The sequence below is a fragment of the Apium graveolens genome, chromosome 1, assembly GCF_009905375.1.
Source record: "Apium graveolens cultivar Ventura chromosome 1, ASM990537v1, whole genome shotgun sequence".
NCBI lineage: Eukaryota > Viridiplantae > Streptophyta > Magnoliopsida > Apiales > Apiaceae > Apium > Apium graveolens.
Window position 1 is genome coordinate 147302888 of NC_133647.1, and position 23012 is coordinate 147325899.

The 23012-nt window shown below is 36.2% G+C and overlaps 1 protein-coding gene and 1 non-coding gene across 2 annotated transcripts; both read right to left on the reverse strand.

The window, feature by feature from the left end:
• Positions 1–782: 782 nt before the first annotated feature.
• Positions 783–889, reverse strand: LOC141679664 (small nucleolar RNA R71). The gene has a single exon (XR_012558154.1). It is a non-coding gene; the product is annotated as a small nucleolar RNA R71 (small nucleolar RNA).
• A 13112-nt stretch (positions 890–14001) lies between these two features.
• LOC141667986 (putative receptor-like serine/threonine-protein kinase At4g34500) lies at positions 14002–18605 on the reverse strand. Its single transcript, XM_074474644.1, has 7 exons — positions 17935–18605; positions 15975–16079; positions 15740–15862; positions 15402–15572; positions 15187–15316; positions 14882–15091; positions 14002–14298 (listed from the first exon to the last, which is right to left on the reverse strand). The coding sequence occupies exons 1-7, from the start codon at positions 18471–18473 to the stop codon at positions 14230–14232; spliced, it is 1347 nt and encodes a 448-aa protein (XP_074330745.1). The 5' UTR covers positions 18474–18605; the 3' UTR covers positions 14002–14229.
• Between the last annotated feature and the right edge of the window lie 4407 nt (positions 18606–23012).

Below are 23012 nucleotides of genomic sequence, written 5' to 3' on the forward strand. Positions count from 1 at the left end.
GTTTAATTAGACAATAATTTAGTCTGAGTCTCTGAGGGAATGAACTAGAAAGTATTCTATATTACTTGCGAACGCGTATACTTGCGTGAATATTAGCGTGTGTTTTCGCCCTAACAAGTTTTTGGCGCCGCTGCCGGGGACTCGGCGTATTTGTTTAGTTTATGTACTTACCATCGTTGGTCATTAGGACTCAGTGATTAGGACGTAGTAGTTACTTATTTTTTCCGGTTGTGTTTCAGGTACTTTAGGAAGCGTTTATGCAAACTCGTTCTCGTGCTCGCAAGAGGACTTTAGATACAGCTGAGGAGACAGACGAAGTTCTTGATATTCCGGAGAAGTTAGATTTTGAGGATTCGGATTCAGGAACTGAGCAGAAAGAACCAGTAAACATGGGAGATCGTATTGTTCAAGCTGATCCAGCTCTTATGGATTTTTCTCGGCCTAAAATTGATGACATTCAGTCAAGCATCCTTCATCCGGCTATTCAAGCTAACACCTTTGAAATCAAGCCGGGCACTATTCAGATGGTGCAGAATTCTGTTTCTTTTGGAGGAGCGGCAACTGAAGACCCCAACATGCACATAAGGAATTTTGTCGAGATCTGCAGCACTTTTAAGTATAATGGCGTGACTGATGAGGCTATCAAGTTGAGGCTTTTCCCATTCTCACTGAGGGACAAGGCTAAAGACTGGTTACATTCTGAACCAACTGGGTCCATCACTACGTGGCAAGATCTTGCGCAAAAGTTTCTGGTGAAGTTTTATCCGATGGCAAAGACTGCTGCTATGAGGAGTGCTCTTACTCAGTTTGCGCAGCAACCTACAGAATCTATGTGCGAGGCTTGGGAACGCTACAAGGAAATGTTGAGAAAATGTCCACATCATGGAATGCCGGATTGGATGGTGATCACTGGTTTCTATAATGGTTTGGGGGCCCAATCTCGGCCCATGCTCGATGCAGCAGCTGGAGGCGCCTTATGGGCTAAAAGCTATACTGAGGCGTATAATCTTATAGAGACGATGGCTGCAAATGAGCATCAAAACCCAACTCAGAGGATGACGTCAGGCAAGGTAGCAGGTATTCTGGAAGTTGATGCAGCCACCGCTATTGCAGCCCAACTCCAAGCGCTATCAATGAAGGTTGATTCTCTGGCTACGTATGGAGTTAATCAAATAGATATGGTTTGTGAGCTTTGTGCAGGTTCTCATGCTACGGATCAGTGTTCTCTTGTCAATGAATCTATTCAGTATGTGAATAATTATCAGCGACAACAGCAGCCTATGCCAGCGACCTATCATCCTAACAACAGAAATCATCCAAATTTCAGCTGGGGGAATAATCAGAATGCTATTCAGCCATCATATCAGCAAGGAGTGAGTAAATAGTTTAACCCACCTGGATTCCAGCAACCACAGCAGTATGCTACAAGGCAATCATATCCTCAACAGGGAAGTGCAGCTGCACCTACTAGTGCTGATTTTGAGGAACTTAAGTTGTTGTGCAAGAGTCAGGCGGTTTCTATCAAGACCTTGGAAAATCAAATCGGTCAATTAGCCAATGCAGTGCTCAATCGTCAACCTGGTACTCTTCCCAGTGACACGGAAGTACCAGGCAGGAAGGAAGCTAAAGAGCAAGTCAAGGGTATTACCTTAAGGTCTGGGAAAGTAGCTGATTCTGAAAAGGCAAAAGAAGTAGAAGCTGAAATTAGAGATGAAGAATCTAAGCAAAAGGAGAAAGCGGCGGAACCAAGGAAGACTACTATTGAACACACTCTGCCTGAGGCTAATACAGGGGAGAAACAGCTCTATCCTCCACCACCTTTTCCTAAGAGATTGCAGCAACAAAAGCTGGATAGACAGTTCGGAAAGTTTCTGGAGGTGTTCAAGAAACTTCACATCAATATACCTTTCGCTGAGGCTCTTGAACAAATGCCTAGTTATGCGAAGTTTATGAAGACTATTCTTTCAAGGAAGGTGAAACTGGATGACCTTGAAACCGTTGCTCTCACGGAAGAATGCAGCGCTGTTCTGCAGCAAAAGTTACCACCGAAACTGAAAGATCCAGGAAGCTTCACCATTCCTTGCACCATTGGCAATCTGACTTTTGACAAGTGCCTTTATGATTTGGGAGCAAGCATTAATCTGATGCCGTTGTCGATCTTTAAAAAGTTGGATCTGCCTGATCCAAAACCCACATACATGTCGCTACAATTGGCTGACCGTTCCATTACTTACCCAAGGGGCATAGTTGAGGATGTGCTCGTCAAGGTGGATAAGCTCTTCTTTCCAGCAGATTTTGTTATTCTGGATTTTGAGGAAGATAAGAAGATTCCCATAATCTTGGGAAGGCCTTTCTTGGCTACTGGCCGTACCTTGATAGATGTGCAAAAAGGTGAACTTACTATGCGGGTCCAAGATCAGGATGTGACCTTCAACGTATTCAAGGCAATGAAATTCCCTACAGAAGATGAGGAGTGCTTAAAAGTGGATGTGATTGATTCTGCGGTTACTTCGGAACTCGATCACATGCTAATGTCTGATGCATTGGAAAAGGCCTTAGTGGGGGATTTTGACAGCGATCATGAAGATAGTAACGAGCAATTACAATATCTGAACGCTTCTCCCTGGAAGCGAAAGATGGACATACCATTTGAATCTCTTGGTACTTCTGACCTTAAGAATGCTGAAGGGTAGCTCAAACCATCAATAGAGGAAGCACCTACCTTGGAGCTCAAGCCATTACCTGAGCACTTGAGGTATGAATTTCTAGGTGATTCATCTACGTTACCTGTTATTATTTCATCTGACCTTTCAGGTAGTGAGGAAGACAAGCTCTTAAGGATTTTGAGAGAATTCAAATCGGCTATAGGATGGACCATAGCAGACATCAAGGGGATAAGTCCTTCATATTGTATGCATAAAATTCTGCTAGAGGAAGGTAGTAAGCCAACTGTGGAACAGCAGCGAAGACTGAATCCCATCATGAAGGAGGTGGTGAAGAAAGAAATTCTAAAATGGCTAGATGCAGGCATCATTTATCCTATTTCTGACAGCTCGTGGGTGAGCCCCGTACAATGTGTACTTAAGAAGGGAGGTATCACTGTGGTCGCAAATGAAAAGAATGAGCTCATCCCTACTCGAACAGTTACAGGATGGAGAGTATGCATGGATTATAGAAAATTGAACAAAGCCACAAGGAAGGATCACTTCCCTCTTCCATTTATTGATCAGATGCTTGACAGATTGGCGGGTCATGAGTATTTTTATCTTCTGGATGGTTATTCCGGGTATAATCAGATTTGTATTGCACCAGAGGATCAGGAAAAGACTACCTTCACTTGTCCATTTGGCATGTTTGCTTTTCGCAGAGTTTCGTTTGGGTTATGTGGCGCCCCGGCCACCTTTCAGAGATGTATGATGGCTATATTCTCTGACATGATTGGAAATAATGTCGAAGTGTTCATGGATGACTTCTCCATCTTTGGACACTCATATGATGAATGTTTGAATAATCTGCGCGCCGTACTCAAAAGATGCGTGGAAACTAATTTGGTGCTCAATTGGGAGAAATGTCATTTTATGGTGCGTGAAGGCATTATCCTTGGGCATAAGGTCTCTAGCAAGGGTCTGGAGGTGGACAAAGCCAAGGTGGGAGTCATTGAAAATCTTCCTCCACCTAATTCTGTGAAAGGAATCCGTAGTTTTCTTGGTCATGCGGGTTTTTATCGGCGATTCATCAAGGACTTTTCAATGATATCTAAGTCGTTGTGCAATTTGCTTGAGAAAGATGTGCCTTTCAAATTTGATGATGAATGTTTGGCAGCATTCGAGACTCTCAAGAAGAGTTTGATCACTGCACCAGTTATTACAGCACCAGATTGGACAGAACCATTTGAGATGATGTGTGATGCGAGTGATTATGCGGTAGGTGCAGTTCAGGGACAGCGCAAGAAAAATCTCTTCCATGTGGTCTACTATGCGAGTAAGACTTTAAATGGTGCCCAATTGAACTACACCACTACTGAGAAGGAGCTTTTGGCTATAGTCTTTGGTTTTGAGAAATTTCGATCTTATCTGCTTGGTACGAAAGTAACAGTATTCACTGATCATGCAGCTATTCGCTATCTGGTTTCGAAGAAGGATTCGAAGCCGAGACTCATTCGTTGGGTGCTTTTACTTCAGGAATTTGAGCTAGAGATCAAAGATAGAAAAGGTACTAAGAATCAAGTAGCTGACCATCTCTCTAGGTTGGAGAATCCCGATTCTACTTCACAAGATAAGACGTTAATCAATGAATCTTTTCCGGATGAGCAGTTGTTTGTAATTCAGGAGGAAGAACCATGGTTTGCAGATATTGTAAACTATCTCGTCAGCAATATAATGCCTCCTAATTTGACATCCGCTCAAAAGAAGAAGTTTCTGCATGAGGTGAAGTGGTATATGTGGGATGAACCATATTTGTTTAGACAGGGAGCTGACCAGATCATCAGGAGATGTATCCCGTTCTGTGAGACGGAGGGGATATTACGAGACTGCCATTCCACGGTTTATGGTGGACACTATGGTGGTGAGAAGACGGCAGCTCGTATTCTGCAAGCAGGTTTTTTCTGGCCTACTTTGTTCAAGGATGCTCATCAGTTTGTTTTAAGGTGTGATCGTTGCCAAAGAGTGGGAAATTTGTCAAGGAAGGATGATATGCCATTAAATGTGATGCTTGAAGTCGAGGTCTTTGATGTGTGGGGAATCGATTTCATGGGGCCTTTTATCTCGTCTTGCAATAATCAGTACATCTTGCTGGCAGTCGATTATGTCTCAAAATGGGTCGAAGTTAAAGCTTTACCGACAAATGATGCAAATGCAGTGCTAAATTTTCTTCATAAGCAAATTTTCACAAGGTTTGGAACACCTCAAGTAATCATAAGTGATGAAGGATCGCATTTTTGCAACCGTAAGTTCACGTCTATGATGCAGCGTTATAAGGTGAATCATCGAGTAGCTACTGCCTATCATCCGTAAACAAATGGTCAAGCGAAAGTGTCTAACAGAGAGATAAAGCGCATTCTAGAGAAGGTTGTTTGTCCGTCAAGGAAGGATTGGTCTTTAAAGCTCGATGAAGCTGTTTGGGCTTACAGAACAGCATACAAAACTCCACTTGGGATGTCACCGTTTCAGTTGGTGTACGGTAAGGGATGTCATCTACCTGCGGAGCTTGAGCATAAGGCCTACTGGGCATTGAAGAAGTTGAACCTGGATTTAGATACAGCTGGTAAGAAAAGAATGCTTCAGCTTACTGAACTTGATGAATTTCGACTTCAAGCGTACGAAAATAACAAAATGTATAAGGAAAAGGTGAAGAGGTGGCACGATAGGAAGCTACATCCAAAGTTATTTGTGCCAGGGCAACAAGTTCTCTTATTTAACTCTCGGCTCCGACTTTTTCCTGGGAAGTTGAAATCAAGGTGGTCTGGACCTTTTATTGTCAAAACTGTGTTTCCACATGGAGCGGTGGAAATTTTTGAGAATAATCCGGACCAAGCATTCAAGGTTAACGGTCAGCGGTTGAAGCACTACTATGGGGACATGGCAAACCGAGAAGTGGTTAGTGCCATTTTGTTGACTACTTGAGAAGGGTACGAAACGTCAAGCTAATGACGAAAAAGAAGCGCTGCGTGGGAGGCAACCCATGAATTGTTGTTACAGGAACCCTTAGAAGTTAATAACCTATCCAAAAACACAAAAAAATCAGAAAACAGGGGCTGAAAAAAAAATTCCAGTGACCCCCTGAGCGCCCGCTCAGCTTTGCTGAGCGACCGCTCAGGGGTCGAGTACCAGAATTTTTTTTTCAGTTCAGAAAAAAAACAAAAACAAAACAAAAAAAAAACAAAAACAAAAACACAAAAACAGTTTTAGCCCATAAACCCACGATTTGTTCCCACTACCCCATCATTTTACTCCTTAATTCCCAAACCCTAATCTAATCCACACCCTATATATACATACACCTATCCTACATATCTCCCACAAAACTTCCTACACTTAAACCCTCTCACAAACATCAAAAATCAGTTCTTACACACTTTTATTCACGAATCAATGGCACCCAAGAGAGCACGCACTATTGACAACAGCAGCACAGTTCCTACTACTGATTCATCAAGGGGTACTGCTGCAAGGCCTCGATTAACTGACAGAGCTGCGGAGGAGGAGTACACTAGGCTGTTGGGGAAGCCGATTCTGAAGGAGAGGGGGTTTTTACCATCAGGGAGGGATGGTGAGTTGCTGCCTATGATTGCAGAGAAGGGGTGGATAGCTTTTTGTGAGTCACCCGAAGTAGTACCGATGAGCGTTGTTCGCGAGTTCTACGCGAACGCGAAGGCCGATAAGAATGGGTTTTCTGTGGTCCGTGGGCTGACGGTTGATTATCATCCTGCGGCGATTCGCCGTGTGATTGGACAGCGAGAGAGGAAGCCCGAGGAGGAGAACTGGAATGAAAAGACTGCTGAGGATTTTGACTTGGATTTGATTTATGCGACTCTCTGTCGACCGGGCACAGTTTGGACCTGCAGGACCGGCACTAATGAGTATCGTCACTTTCCGGCGATCTCCATGAACAGGTATGCCCGTGCATGGAATGCATTTATTTGTGCTAATATTTTGCCTTCTTCGCATGCACATGAGGTCACAGTTGAGAGAGCACAGTTGTTGTGGGGAATTCTGAATGAGGAATAGTATGTGGACCTTGGTGAGTTTATCTACCAAGGAATTCTGAAGTTTTTGAGGGGAGCGAAGCATATGAACATCCCTTATGCATCTACGGTTACGAAGCTATGCCGAGCAGTGGGAGTGAATTGGCCGGCTCATGAGCAGTTGCAGTTGCCAGCAGCTCCGATTGATTCTGGCACTCTGAATGGGATGCAGGAGTGGACCGGTGGTGAGCCTGAGGAGCATGGGCTGGGTTACCGTCTTCCAGGAGGGCGTCCAGCACGAGGTGCTACTATGGCTAGGCTAGGGCGTGATGAGGCTGGTTCTTCGAGAGCTCGGGAGGGTGCTGGGATGGTTGATGCCCAGTATAGGAGGCTTTCACGACGGATGGATGCCATGTATGAGACGCAGAGCAGGTTTGCTCAGGAGCTCACCCTTGCGTTAGGGACTGCTTTTCGAGGCCTTGGAGCTGATATCCAGTGGCCAGTTTTTGGTGAGGACTCTGCATACCCGCCGCCTGATACTCCACCCACTGAGGGTGATGATGATGATGACTCCGAGTAGGTATACCCTGTGTTCTTTTCTCTACTTTCACTGAGGACAGTGAAGATTTTTAGTTTGGGGGTGGTAGTTAAGGAATATTGTGTGTGTGTCATTTAGTTGCATAGTCATGATAGTTTAGTTCATATAGTTGCATAATTTATGCCATATAGTTTTTTGTTATGAATGTCATGTAGCTCATACATTTACCATGATCCCTTTTGCAATGATTTATCGACTGAATTGTGATATTGATGCGAGTGTAGTGATAGCATTAAAGTGATATAAAGTTGTGTAGGTTGATATGCATGCTAGAAACAATTGTAAGTCCACTAAGTCTTAGAGAATGCGTAAGGGCTAGATTGTTGTTATGATTTGATTGTTTTTAAGGTCAATCTGCTTATTATGCTTAGAATTCGATTACAGGTTCTTAGTGATAAAGGCATGAAAAAAAAATTTGGAGAAAAAAAATATGGAAGTTGTTGCTAGTTGTGGCTAGGCGTCAAATGGCTAGTAGCCAGCTCGCATATGGTGCGAGTAGTCTAGGGTTGAGCAGGATGGAGCGAAACGCACTTGCTCAGAAGTTAAAAAAAAAAAAAATTGCATAATTGATCAAGAGTGGGCTCTTTGGTATTCGAGTTATTAAGTTCTTAGGGGACTTTGTGCCTAGTGACCTAAGGCTTTTAGAGTCTGGGATCCGCTAACCTAACGCTCGTTACATGGATACCATTGTATAAGTCTTTTGTGGACCTCACTCATTGCGGTCAAATAAGCATATGAGTTGTAAATAAAAAGCACGATTCCGTAGTAAGCTCCAGAGTTCTTGTAGTGTTGTATATCACTTTGTGCCTGGAATTTTTTATTCTTTGTATAATCGTAGGATTGCCTTGAGGATAGTCTAGTCATAGTAATTGGTTTAGTTCCGAAGCATATCTGTTAAGCATTTGCACACACCACGTTTCTGGCTGTATGTCCGTTTGCATGAGTTTGTTGATCTTTAGTTGTCTAACTGCATTCGTTGAGATGTGACAATTTGGTTGGTTAATTGTAGTAAGGGAGATCGCTGCATTTTCATATAGATTGCATTCATGCATGTTTTTATTTAAGTCTGTGACGCTTGAGGACAAGCATCGATTTAAGTTTGGGGGTGTGATAAGTGGCATTTTATACCACTTAGAATGTCTTAAAATGGCTTAAATTGGTGTCTTGAAATCAAGTATTTTGTGTATTTGATGCGTTTTTCTAGTGTTTATGCATTTCAGGGTTTTAGTTACATTTCGGGGGAGGAATCATCAAGAATAAGCCTTGGCATGTGTTTACCATTGCAGGAGGAAAGAAACGGGCAGATTATGGCGAAGAAACGGAGCGAAATAAGAATTTTTCCAGTAGAGGTCTGAGCGCCCGCTCAGCATTGCTGAGCGGCCGCGCAGCAAGCTGAGCGCCCGCTCAGCTATGCTGAGCGGCCGCGCAGGGTCGGGAAAAAAAGATAAATTATTTTAGGACTTCTACTTCTGTTTGGTTTCCACTTCTATGTAATCTGAGTTTTATGGGACTATTATATAAGTAGATTTGAGACGTTTTCACGAAGGTGATTTTGAAGAAGATTGTTTTTTTACGCGAGGAGCGAAGGAGATAAGGAAGAAGACCGATTTAGCACACCGCAACGAAGAGGAAGCATATATTCTTGTGATTCTTGTTTCGTTCTAGCGTTGGATGCTAGTTTTCTTGCTTTGAACTTATTTACTCTTGTGACGTACTCTGTTTTAATATAATTAGTTTAGTTATTATTTTCTTGTGTTTGTTTATCATGATTTCATATGAACCCATGATGACGATAAGTGCTATTATGGGCTAATCGTGATCATGGGGTTGCAACGGATTTATTATGGAATTCTTTAGTTAATTGTTTAATACTTTAGTGTGTGATGATTGTATGATATCTAGTATTGGTTGTGTGTATTCGTCTTATGTGCGTCGCGAACATATAAGATAGGGTGTTAATCTCTTGTGAAGCGACGGTGAATCTTGAGATTTAGAACTTGCCATGCTAGCATAGGTTCATGTACGTTGTGCATGATTAGTGGGTAACTCTAACAGTTTTATTTGCCCTATGTAATCAAAAGGAATAAATTGTGCTTAAATCGTTGTGTTGTCAATTTCTGTAGACATATGGGAACTCAACATAATTGATGACTATTCAACTTCTATCTTAATTGTGGATGCTTGGTAGAATGGTATTAGTACAATGAAAGTTGGCTTTTATCAGTTTCGTGTTATTCGATTAATATCATCACTGTCACATGCTAAAGGTAATAACAATGGCTATAGAAGGAAGTAATAATGAAGTTGTGATCTCATGAGTATGTTATTATTGATAAATTGAAGTGTTAGTTAAGTGATTAATTAAGTAGTTAATTATAGTTAATATTTAATCAACAATTTTAAGTGTTAGTGTCTTAACATTGAGAAGTAATCATACATTGGTGAGTGAGTTTAATTAGACAATAATTTAGTCTGTGTCTCTGAGGGAACGAACTAGAAAGTATTCTATATTACTTGCGAACGCGTATACTTGCGTGAATATTAGCGCGTGTTTTCGCCCTAACACTGGTGTATGTGTATACGCGAATCGGTGAAGTTTCGGTTGGAAACCCGATTAACAGGCACCACCGGAACTTTGCCGCCGCCAACGATGAGCTCCAACGAGCCGGCATTGGACGGTGATGTTAAAAACTGAGTCCTAAAATTAAATAAATAATTGTTTTATTTGTTGTATGCGAGGATTAAGAATTTTTGGTTCGTGATATTGAACAATTAGTCTCATTTTATTGAGAAATTTTCGACTAGTAAATAAATTGGAAATTTTGGATGTGGATTTGATGATGTATGTGATGTTGTGTAAATTTTTTTAGAATTCTTATTGATTAAATTGTGGAATTTTGGTTCGGTTTAATATCGATTAAAATGATTAAAGCCCGGATATGTTACGACTGAGTATTTAGTAATGAAAATAAGTGACTTGGAGAAATAACGTGATAATTATTATGTTGGTGTGTGACCGCAAGATTGTTGATCGATTAAATTGAAATGTACCTAATAAAATAGAGAAAGTGCTGCCCAATTTTTTTTATAAAAAAAATGATTTAAAATAATGATTTTAATTTTAGAAATAAGAAGCACGCTTCTATATTCATTTCTCGGTATATATTAAATTGTTCTCGAAAATGGTTTCTTTACTTAAATCGACTTGACTTAGTTGGTTTTAAATAATATTTAGATAATCTTTATTTGATTTAATTGATCGGTTAAAAGAGTTAATCGATTAATTTTATCGACTAGGGATTTATTTAAATAGTAATTGACTCTAATTTAATTAAGTTATATTCAAATATTATTTTCTATACTTAACTCTGTTTTATCAAGATAAATATTTTCTTAAAATATTTTTGGATTGTGTTCACATAAGACTGACATGCCTATATGTTATTTGGTAAGTGTTACTTGTATAAGTGTTTAAATTGGTATGTGTACGTGAAGTATATATATAATACTTGTACATGTATTTTACGTAAAGCGAATGGGTAGAATAGCGTTAGACGTTCAAGGTGAACGATGATTGACTATGAGAATACTGAAATAGTGTCTTTATGCGTGTAGATTCGGAAAGTGAGAACACTCGGTTTAGGAAAGGAAATGCCCCACTGGGTGACGTGAAAGTAGGTTATGTGTTCAAGAAAGGAAGCGAATAAGGCAAGTAACTTTTCAACCCTTGTCTCCTATGTTGTGATTCTATGTTATAATTGAATATCTAGTGTCACCTTTTAATTAGCCTTGTATATTGACATAGCCTGTTCATTTTCCTTTTGAATATTATACCTTATTTCAAATACAAATGCCTTGAAGTTAATAATAACTTTGATTCTCTGAATGATGATTATTTTGGTGTACCCTACCCTTGCAATAAAAAAAAATTATTGGAATTGAAATTAAGAATGATTTCAGACTTGGAAGAGTCTCAATGATTTCAAAAGGGACGGTAAAGATTTTAAAATAAAAAGTATTTCATAGATGAAGGATTTCAATCCAAATCATTTTTATGGATTTCCATTGATTGGAAGTGTAAGTGGCCGAGTGATGTCGGTCCATTATAAAGACCAGTGAGGGCTGGCATATTATGAAGACCAGTGAGGACCGGCATTTGAAAGGCCGAATACATGGCCTTATGGTACCTATTCACGTCCAGAGTAGCTGTAAAATCCGGTATGGGGATTGTACGTGGTTGATCACCCGTGCAGTCCAGAGCGTCATGCATTCCAATTGAGTAAAAAAATGTTTTATGTAAAGCAGTGTTCAGATGATTGAACCATTCTCTTGAAAACGAAATGATTTCATGAATGAAAAAAAAGTGTTGATGAAAAGAACTGTTTTAAAAGGTATTGCTTTGATAAAGGAAAGTTTTATGAAAGTTTTGAGAAATGAAATGTTTTTATAAAATAATGGTCGTAGAACGACTGTCTTGGAATGAACCTGATCGTGAAACCTCTTTTAAGACCCTTGTAACCTTGTCCCTTATCTTATTCTGTTAAATAGTTTAGCCTTTTTGTTCAACTTAGTTACTTGCTGAACTTTTGTAGCTCACTTTGTTATTTATCTAACCCTGACAGTTAAGCATGAGGAAGATGGTCAGGCTTAGGCACGATTGTTAAGATTATCTATAGTGGTCCTCTCTGTACTGTTAGAATCGCTCTAGCATCTCAGGTAGGGGACACGCAATAATAATAGTTAGGAGTAAGATATGTGAATTAGATCGTTATTATCGGTACCTTTGGGTTTGGTTTGTATAATTCCTAGTCGGAGTTATAACTATGATATTCAGTAAGGGTTTTTAATAATTTTATGTTGTTCGTTAGTAGTTGTAACTTGTTTCATACCATAACCTGTTTAAGATCTTTGTGTTGTAAAGGGGTTGAATAATTATATTATGATAATGTTGTTAATTGTGAGAAGTGACTCCCCAATCAAGACCCCAGATTGAGAGGGCGTCACATTTAGTACCCCTGGAATGCGTTGAATCATCTCTCTCACCTCTTGAAGCTCATTTCTTACAGACTCTGGAATGTAATTCTTCGTCCTTGATCTATGTCTGGATCTTCTCCTATCGCGATCCGTGTTTCTTTTGTCGTAATCATCATCATGATGCATCTCATGTAAACTTCATCAATGTCCTTATTCTGCATTAAATCATCTTCATTTTCTTCAACCACAATCACATCGTCAGTTTCCTTTTCTCTATTCCCCCATCATATATCCTCATCCATATCCAAACGTCATATCACACTTGGTATGTGTTTCTTCCTTGTCGTCTTTGTCTTGGATTTTGTCGTGGTAATTTATTTCTTCAAAGTCGCATTTTCAGATTTCAATGCTTCCATTTATGTTTGTAATTTCTTCAGGGCCACAGCCATTTCCGAGTTCGCAGCTGATTATTCTCCTTGGTTGAATGTATCGGTTTCGTTCGCCATTGGGTATAACCGATTAGATTATTAGCTAGTTTCCCATATACGGCGCCAATTTTTTTTACAAATTATTCGAGGGTCAAAAGCTAAATCTAACTTGGTTTGATTTTGTGTTATATGTTAAATAAACGAAAATAAGACGATAAGTTGGTGACGCGAAAAACCCAAAAGGGTAAAAACCGCGGGTGGGAATCGATGCTCATCCAAAAGTATTTAACTATAATATCCTGTTACAAGTTCTATTTTTTCTAGGAACAGAAGTGTGTCAAATTGTATATGGTACAAAGTAAAAATTCATCTCTTTATAATACATTTTTCCTATTCAAACTAGCACTATCCCCTATTTTCTTTCCATGATCTTGTTTTTGGTTCAGACTTAGTCTCTATCTTATCCCTCATTTATAGCTTCGTTGTTGACTCCTTCCATTCACGTCATATGCATCGATCATGTCCTAACAACATCCTTTCCCATCTTGCTGTCGTGTCGTGATCACGTTCGACTTCACGTCCACACGTCGGTGAAACTGACTCCTAACATGTTTGCCTCTTTTTGCGTCCAATAAGAAATGTGTATTTTTAATAAACAATGTTTTGGCAATTTTTATTTTCACTCAGTTATCTATTTTGTAATTGGAATAAATATTTTACAAAGAGTATATTTGATTTCTTTCAAACTTTTATATTATTATAACCATTTTTTTTGTCGAGCTTTGATATGGTATTTAGTTTTATCTTTTACATTTTTTCAAATTTTTACTGTGAAGAGAAGCACAAGCATGATTTCTATTGTGCAGGCTCACATAAATAGCTTATATTTAAGTTCTGTTTGGGTCATAAATCTTCATGTCCATCATCCAAGAAGCACCCAACATTACCATTACCAAACAACAAATGAGATTCGGTTGATCAAGTGTCAATCTGATCATCCAACATGGTGGACCAAGTAGCTCGGGAGGACTTGGTTGTACACCTGTTCACCAGATGAGTGAGCCAAGAGTATGGTTCAATATCTCGAGTTTGAAACTCTTTAATTTACTTTCCCTATAAATAAGATCGAGTAGCGAAAAAAGTTTGGCAATGGTTCTATAATGAATCTAACAAATTTATCACCTGGCTGCAAGTAGTAGTGATGGTTTTATAATGAATCTAACAAATTTGTCACCTCTTCTACCTTGTATACTCGGAAAGATCTCGATTTCTGACATACAAGTTCTGTAGTGTGATAATGTATATACAAAGAAGGCTCTTCCGAAGTCTGAGTGCTACTTCATATTAAAAAAAAATTATAGAAAAAATATATGATTCTTTTAAATTAATAACCATACCAATTACGAATCTTCTAGATAGATTACTTCTAAATATACACTCTACAAAACTTGGTCACCACTTCACCTTTTTACACATAACATCTGCATATCCACTTTGATACCTATTCATCATCGCAAGTAACTTGTGTCCACATCCCAAGAGACTCATGGACCTTTCTTAGCATCAGCTTCTGGGGGACGGAATGAGGCTGTCTCACGAGCTGCACGAGGTTCCTGTGGTGTCATGCAGGTGCAAGAATGAGAAGCAAAAAAACTCAAGAGTACATGCACAAGGAGGGCATAATTACATTGTTTACAGAGTACTATATAATATACGTAAAAATATGATCTTTGATAATATGACCAGTTTTATACAGTAACCAGATCTTTGATCTGATCAAGACTGTATGTGCTTTTCTTCATGTGCTGATAGGATCACAATTCATTTTAATTTGGAAGTTCTTAAATCTGTAGATTTCACTGCTTAAACCCAGCATCCAGGCCTTCCCATGACATGCATGCAATCTTTAATTACATGGATCATCTTTAATTACATGGATCAAAGTTTCAAGCTTAGCATGTGTTTTACCAGTGAAATCTAGATCTTGATGCGCTCTTGTAATTTGATTCAAATTAATACCAAAACTGAATAACCCACCACAAGTGAATTTTGTAAATAGTTATAATTTCAGCAATGTGCTCTGTGCAATTGCATTTAATAATGGCTGCAACATACTCCTCAACTGAAATGCATTAAATTTGGGAAAAGAGGCTTACACTATGCTCAAAATGCTTTAGAATGAGAAGAGGCACTTACAGTGCGAAAAGGAAAGTCTTCTGCCTCAAGCATGTGTACAACCTGCCCCATCTTTGGCCGTTTCAGAGGATCCAAGTCTATACAGCGGAGGCACACAAGCAATGCACGCTTCAATGCTCTAGGAGGTGGGTGCACTTCAATAAGAGTATCTATTAACTCTTCTCCACGACGACTTGCAACCATCACTTTAAACCAATCAACCAAGTTCATCTGCAATGTGGCAATTAAAACAGTGTGACAAAGATGGTTGGAATCCATATAATAAATGAAAGGGAGAGAAAACTTATAAATTTTCTGGTAATTACCTCTCCTGGTGCTCTAGAATAATCAATTGGGTTTCTTCCAGTAATTATTTCCATTAGCAGAACTCCAAAACTATATACATCACTTCCTTCATTAAGCATCCCTGTACTTGCATAATCTGGAGAAACATATCTGCAGACAAAGACATCGGTAAGCAGGAAGCAAGAACAAACTTTTCACAACATCATTGCATTGTGAGCATATGAGATGAACATACCCGAATGTACCCATCACTCGTGTAGTCACATGGCTTATTTCAGATCCTAACAATTTGGCAAGTCCAAAATCTGATACTTTGGGGTTCCACTTACGATCCAGAAGGATGTTGCTGGATTTAACATCACGGTGCACAACTTTGGGTTCTAGTCCTTCGTGCAAATAGGCCAGACTGAAAAATAATCAAGACATGTTATGCCCTGGGCTCTTTGAAATTCAAATCTACTTTACATTATAGAATTCAAAGAGCCATGCTAAAAGACCAGACAACTCAATAAACTAAAAATTTAAGAATCATAATTTTCCCTACAAAGGGAACTAAATTAAAAAAAAACGGACCCTTTTGCAGTCCCTATAGCAATCTTCATCCTAATTTCCCAGCTCAAAGGGCTAATAGGTCCTACGTCACCGTGTAACCACTGCTCCAAATTGCCATTGTCAACATACTCATACACAAGTAACCTGAGGGGACAGATTTTTTCAGAGTCAATTCAAGAAACTTTTAGGATAATTTTACTATTACGTCAAACATAACGACAATAAATGATAAAACAGATACGTAAGCAAGAAGTACCTTTGCGAACCTTCAGCACAGTAACCAATCAAACCTACCAGGTTCTTATGCCTTACTTTTCCAATAGCTTCCACTTCCACCTTGAACTCCCTTTCTGCCTGACCCCTACAAAAATTGGTACAAATTTAAATCAGAATTTCATTTATTAAAGCTGATAATAATCCGTAAAGCTGATAATAATTCGTAAGATGCAACTAGGATTCAACTGGCAGAACCAATTAATTATTACCATGAAGACTAATAAGTCTAAACAAAGTAACTTTTGTTCTAGTAAGTTTTATTGATATTTAGGAGGTTGTTCTGCATAACCATTTTTAATTGAGTTAATTGCACTTTACAACCCCTATCTTTCATTGAATAACAAAACTATATATTTACTTTCAAAAATACAGTTTGCAACCCATAACTTTAGACATCAAATACAATATGCATCCCTTTAACCATTTTGTTAAAAATATTTATATTGTGGAGGGTAAAATTGAAATTCAACAAAATATTTAAATAATAATTTTAATTTTTTTTAAATTAATCTAAAATTTAGAATTTCAAATTATAAAAATTATATTAATGTCAATTATTTTATTACTCAGTATAATTTTTAAAATTTTAAAATTTAGATATATTTAGAAACTTTATGATTATATATATAAACATATATCTTGCTTAATAAATATATTTTAAGTATTTAACATTATGATTAATTTAGAGTATTACTGATAGAAAATAATTATAATTTTTTTCATGTAAAAAATGCATTAAAATAAATATTTTAACTAATTTGAAATTTTAGTTATTAATATTAACATCTTAATTTCAATTTTATAACCGCAAGGGATGCATGTTGTACTTGATATTGAAAGTTGGTTGCAAACTGTATTTTGCAAAGTAGGTATACTGTTTTGTTTTGATTTTAAATGAAAGGTGGGGGTTGCAAAGTGCAATTAACTCTTTTTAATTTTTTGTGGTACCACCAAAACATATTGTTGCTATATCTTCTTAACATTAATCACCAGGCAATTAGTGTTCAACTACCACATAAAATGCTTCAGAAAAGCAGTTCATGCTTTCTTAATAATTATTCTATTTAGGGATATTCTGTAGTTCATACCACTTAATCTAATATAGTGCAATCAATTTAGCCCAAAAAGGTAAACAAAAAACTTAGTGTCCTAAGTGTACATAATTGTCCTTGGACCGGGTGACATGTGCTATAAGTAGAGACTGACATTAAAAAAAGCAGACAACTTGTGCACATCAATGGAGACATGATTCCATATTACAGAGCTTTCCTCCTAAAGACAAAATCAATCCAAACATATCTGCTATTCCAGTCATCCGGTGTACTATCTCATATTCCGGTCATCCGATGTACTATCTCATGCTCCAAAGTTTAATATGGGAATGGTAAGATGTACACACAAACACAAGGGCTTTCAAATGATCACCTATCCCCCTACTAGTACTAGTTACTACTAATGCCTCTGGTGCACTATATCTTCTGCTCCAAAGTTTAATATGGACGGTTAAGATGTACACACAAACACCCAGACTTCCAACTGATCACCTATCCCCGTGCTACTAATGCCTCACTCTCGCCCTTCTAAACCCCGGAATTCTTTTCATGAATCCAAATCCATATAATTCTATTTCGAAAGTATCGTCCATCTTTTCCTTATAAACAAAAAGAAAAGACAAAAACACCGCTAAACTAGGTTCAACACAAAGTAGAACATTAACGTACACTTGTAATTTGTAAATAATTAATACTCCGTGAAGAACACAACGCAAACGTGATCAAATTAAATATACCAATGTCAACTATTTTCAAATGAAATGAACACACAATGTCAGACGTCACCTCTAAAATTCGCAATCCAGATCTAAAAAAAACTCTAAAACATGAACTAAAATTTCTATCAATACTTAAAATTAATAAATTAAAAACTAAATTAAAACTCACTTGTTATTCATCAGATTCTTCACAGCAACAACAGAGCCATCACTCAACACACCTCTATACACGATTCCATAACCGCCTTCACCTATCACATTCTCCGCAGCGAAACAAGACGTCGCCGTTTCGAGCTCCTTTAAACTATACCACCTCCCCCACCCAATATTCACACTCTCCACCACCGACAGCGACTCAGTTCGACTCGAACTCGACTCGTTACTCGTAAAGTTCCCTTTCTTCTCTCCACTCACATTTGATGAACTGTTCTTCTCAAACTCGACACTTTCAACATGTTTAATATCATCATTATGCTGTTTGACTTCGGTGACTTCTTTGTTGACTAACGGTAACAAACCGGAGCTGTACCGTAATTGAGCTCTCCGGCGGCGTGATGATCGTAGACAGAGATAGATGAGGAAGGAGATAACTATTATACCTGCGACTGTGAGGATAATTATGACGTAGAGTTTGAGGCCCAGGATTGGAGTTTTTTTAGCGACGGCGAAGTTCGATGAGTTGCCGGAGTTTTGGTCGGAATTCGCCATTATTTCCGGCGAGATATGTATGGGAAATGTTAAAGGGGCATGGAATACATATTATTTGTTGTGTATAAAATGGGAAGAAAAAAGTGTCACTGAGGTTTATGTGAGGACGGAGAAGCAGAGAAGGAAGCAAATATGTGGAAAGGAAAGGGCATTACTGTAAATTGTGGAATAAAGTGGGTAGAGTCGTAGGGACTAGGAGGGAGGAAAAAAGGAATGTAAATATAATTTGTATTAAAGTACTTTAAATATTTCACTTTATTTAGAAAAACAATTACCGCTTAAATTTATATTTTATTTAAATTAATCATTAACTCTGGATTTAAAAAGGCGTTACTTTCTTAAAAAGTTGAATATGTCTAATTCAACAAATATTAACACTTTTATTTAAAATATGTGAGTTTGTATTTGTTTCATATATAACGTGAACTTTGAACTTATTTTTAATTAGTCCATATATTTCATATAGGTATACCAAAAGCTATTTTATATGAATATTATGAAAATTAATCCAGAGTTGTGATATGTTACAATAATCGTCTATGTGTATTTAAATTATGTATGACATGGATTTTTTTGTCTTTCGAACCGTATATATAGATGTTAGGGCATTTTCAATACATAACACTTTGGCATTTTATAAAAATTACACTAGTTTCATGTTCAACTTCAATTTATTTACACTAATTTTTATACCATACTTATATTATATAATTATTTTATAGTTTTTTTATACTAGATTATTTTATTATTTTGATTGAATACATATATATTATTTTAATGTTAAAGTACAAAAGTAATAAAATTGATTGGGTACATATGAAATAATTTTGTTTTAGATAATAAGTATTAATGTTGGAGTAAAAAAATTAGAAGTTTGTTATAATATTTGATGCAATGCAAAAATATTGTAAAATTTAAAGTTGAGCTTAAAAGAAATTTCATAGTAAAATGATGTAAAGTACACATTTCAGAATTGTGTTGGAAATTCTCTTCATAAATAAAAATGTTTGAGTTTCTAAATATTATTATAATTTTTTTTTCAAATATCTTAAAAATCATCACTTTCCTCGTTATAATATGAAATTCCTGTGCCCACAAATTATATTTTGACATGTGTCATGTTATATCATTTTATAACTAATTTATATAAATTTTGAATTATCTGCATTCTTAGAATATTATACTGTACAGCGAATTGTCTCTTTGTAGCATAAGAGGATGACCGATGACGTAGAAGCATGGAATTGTTTTCAAATGGAGTATGAAATTGAAACGCTTTTCTCACGGAAAAATGTCGTTTAGGTATTAGTTTACATACATAAAAAATAGAGGGTGACATAGAGGTGGGGAAAGAATGGAAGCGTTATATTTGAGTATTAGATTTCAATGATTTTACCATAACGCCACTGAGCTGGAGCGGCTTAAATGTCAACAAAACTGTGGCTACGTCGGTGCTTTAACCGTGTGATTAAAGTGAACCTCTGGAATAATTGCAAGTAATTAGCTGAAAAAACAGTTAAAGATAAAAATAAATTTAAGCGATAATTTAGGTCATCGATTGGTCTAACGGTTTGGTTGGTATGACTAGCTAATTATAACGCCCCCTACAAACAAATAAACAATCATTATATACCACCGGTTTGTCCTGTCCTTTGTCAATCTTGGAAAACGGAGGAAAAATATATTTTTTGATTCAATTTTAACTTATTTTATTAGTGCCATCGGAAGCATTGCTAGTAGAACAAATATGTTTATTTATATTATACTATTATAAAAGAAACGTGATTTTGTTTGGTGGGTTAGTTAACACATCCCTAAAAAGTATGTTAATATTTTTAAAATAATGCTTAACAACTATAATTTTATTAAAAAAAATAAATCAAATATCTAATATAATTACAAACTCTATCATATTCTTATCGAACTTAATATCTAATTGCACTCGACTTCTTTCTTACCTATTTTGTAGAAAATCAAACACTTTCAAAATTAATTTTAGTCATTCAAATTATAATATAACAATATAATTAATAAAACAAGAAAAAAATTAAAAAAAAAATCTTTTTTTAAAAAATAATACCAATCAATCTATCTATACTATCTATATTATAAGCAAAATATGGTTTTGGTTGGTTGATTGGTTAACACTTTCCAAACAAATATGTGAACGCTTATCATTTCAAAAAATAAAAATAAAATTCTACGCTACAAAGTACGCTGACTCTCTCTCCCTCTCAGCACAAACACTTTTCGTTCATCCCGCGGACTAAAAATATGTATAATTAATTTAAAAAATGCCATATAGACAAGTTATACATCTACTAGTACTGTCAAAATTCCCACATTGAGCACATTTGCACGTCGTTGTCAGAGAACTCGCTACTAAAAACCTACTTCATTGGTCATTTATATCAAAAACATATTTGGATCACAAAAATAATAAATAAATTTGAAAAAAAAATAATAATTTATATTAAAATTAATATCATAAATTTCAAAAACTTATTTATTTTTATTTTATAATTTACCTTCTATAATAAAAAGTAAATATAATAATAATAATAATAATAATATGATTATAAATATTAAAATTAACTATGCATCGCATAGGTTATATGCTATTTTAAGCGTAGGTTATTATTGGTTGTTTGGTTAATATCTTACTAAAAATAGTTAATACGACTTTCAAAAACATTATTAATATTAAAAATAATAAAAAACATGTATCCTTGACTCTTCTAAAACTAATTCAGATTATAATTCTCTCCGAATAAGAGACCAAATAATCTCATACTTAATTAATTCTTAATAATTAATATACATCAATGAACACAAATACTATATTTAAAAATTGAATTAAAAATACATGAAATTGAAAAAAAAACACAAAACTTGCATTCTCTTACGGTTTTACATAGGCCGACATAAAATATGATTCCTTATGTTGAAATAAGATTCCTTATATTTAAGAAACACCGATAACTAAAAAATTGATGTGTTCGAAGTAAAAAAGAAAATTTGAATTTAGGGTTTGTATACTAAAATTTTAGTTATAAAATAAAGAATTTATGGTGAAAGTATTAAAATATGAATAGTCATGTCACATTTTTAGTATCTTTCGATTTTAATTAAATAGTATTGATATTTGATGGTATTATTAAATTTTAAAATAAATATTTGGGAATCGTTATATTCAATATGAACAATATTCTAAAATTTAATATTTTAAATATCCAAATTCGAATCCTTCAAAAGTACAATATAAAAAATATATGTATCATTAATTTCAATAATACATAATTATTATATTTTATTTAATTATCTTTTATAATTTTTTATTTTTACAAAATATATATATATATATATATATAATATTATGTTATAATCAGTCTGTGACACGAGTTATAGGCTATTAATGGTATAAAACGAGTTTAGGCTGCATTGTTTAAATCAAAGATAACGAATTAGTCAAATCAACATGCACATGAACGCGATCGAGATTAAATTATCCCGTAATAGAATTTTAATTGAACCGATAAAAGAAATCCTAATTTCCAACAGCCTCAGGCTTAGTATATTATAACTCATAACTTATGAGTCATAAGTATGAACATTATAAAATCGAAATGGTCCAATAAAAATACCTCTTTCGGGCCACGATTCTTCGATTTGGGACGATAATTGTGCATACATAAACCCTAACATTTAAACCTCTACTATCTGATTCAATTCTTTCAATTCTAGTTACATGTGAGGGCTTTGAAGGCTCAATTGGCCTCATCAACGCACAATCACCGGCTGTAATCAAAACGACGATTCATTGGAATGGAATTTAGAGAATCCTCTACAACTTAAAGAAATCTTAGATAAGTACCGTTGAAAAGATTAAAGGAACGGGGATAGAGGAAAAAATTATAAAACAATAGATTAGATGGAGTAACAAATAATAACTATTCTTAACGTACTCACTAAGAATCCAATTTAAGAATCCTCAACAAAAATGTAGCGTATTGTTGCATGTTACATAGTTCAATCACTCTATGTAGTCATCCCAGCAAATCAACAACACATCAATCTTTAAGCCAAACTAAAAAATAATTAAAAATATATTATATTAATGGTTTTATGTCCAAAGCAGAGATATTTCAAAAAATAAAAAATGGAGAACGAAGAGCATAGTCAGTAAATGAAAGCAATACATTACAGTACGACAATAAATTATCTTAGGGATCAACTATATAATGAAGTTCGGCTTGATTTAATCTTCAAGAATTAAGACCAGCTAACAAATGCTATTCTCAAAGAGGAATTCTACCTTTTCATCAATGTTTCTCTTGCCAGTGATGCGATTTTCAAAGAGGAATTCTACTTTTCCATCACTGTCTCTCCTGCCAGTGATCTGTAGAACTGCACAATGAATAATCAAATGTTGAAGAATCCTTGAGATTTAGTTGCTTCGTCAATTCCAAGATGGTGGTTTCCCACTAATTGCATTGAAACTAATTGCATTGAAGGTGCCTCATCATTGCGAGCATAGAT

Coding starts and splice junctions, on each gene's coding strand:
- LOC141667986 (XM_074474644.1), bottom strand. CDS start 18,473: ATGGCGAATTCCGACCAAAACTCCGGCAACTCATCGAACTTCGCCGTC. Junction 15,863..15,974: donor TGTGCTGAAGGTTCGCAAAG/GTACTTCTTGCT, acceptor CTGTCCCCTCAG/GTTACTTGTGTATGAGTATG. Junction 15,092..15,186: donor ATTCTAGAGCACCAGGAGAG/GTAATTACCAGA, acceptor GCCACATTGCAG/ATGAACTTGGTTGATTGGTT.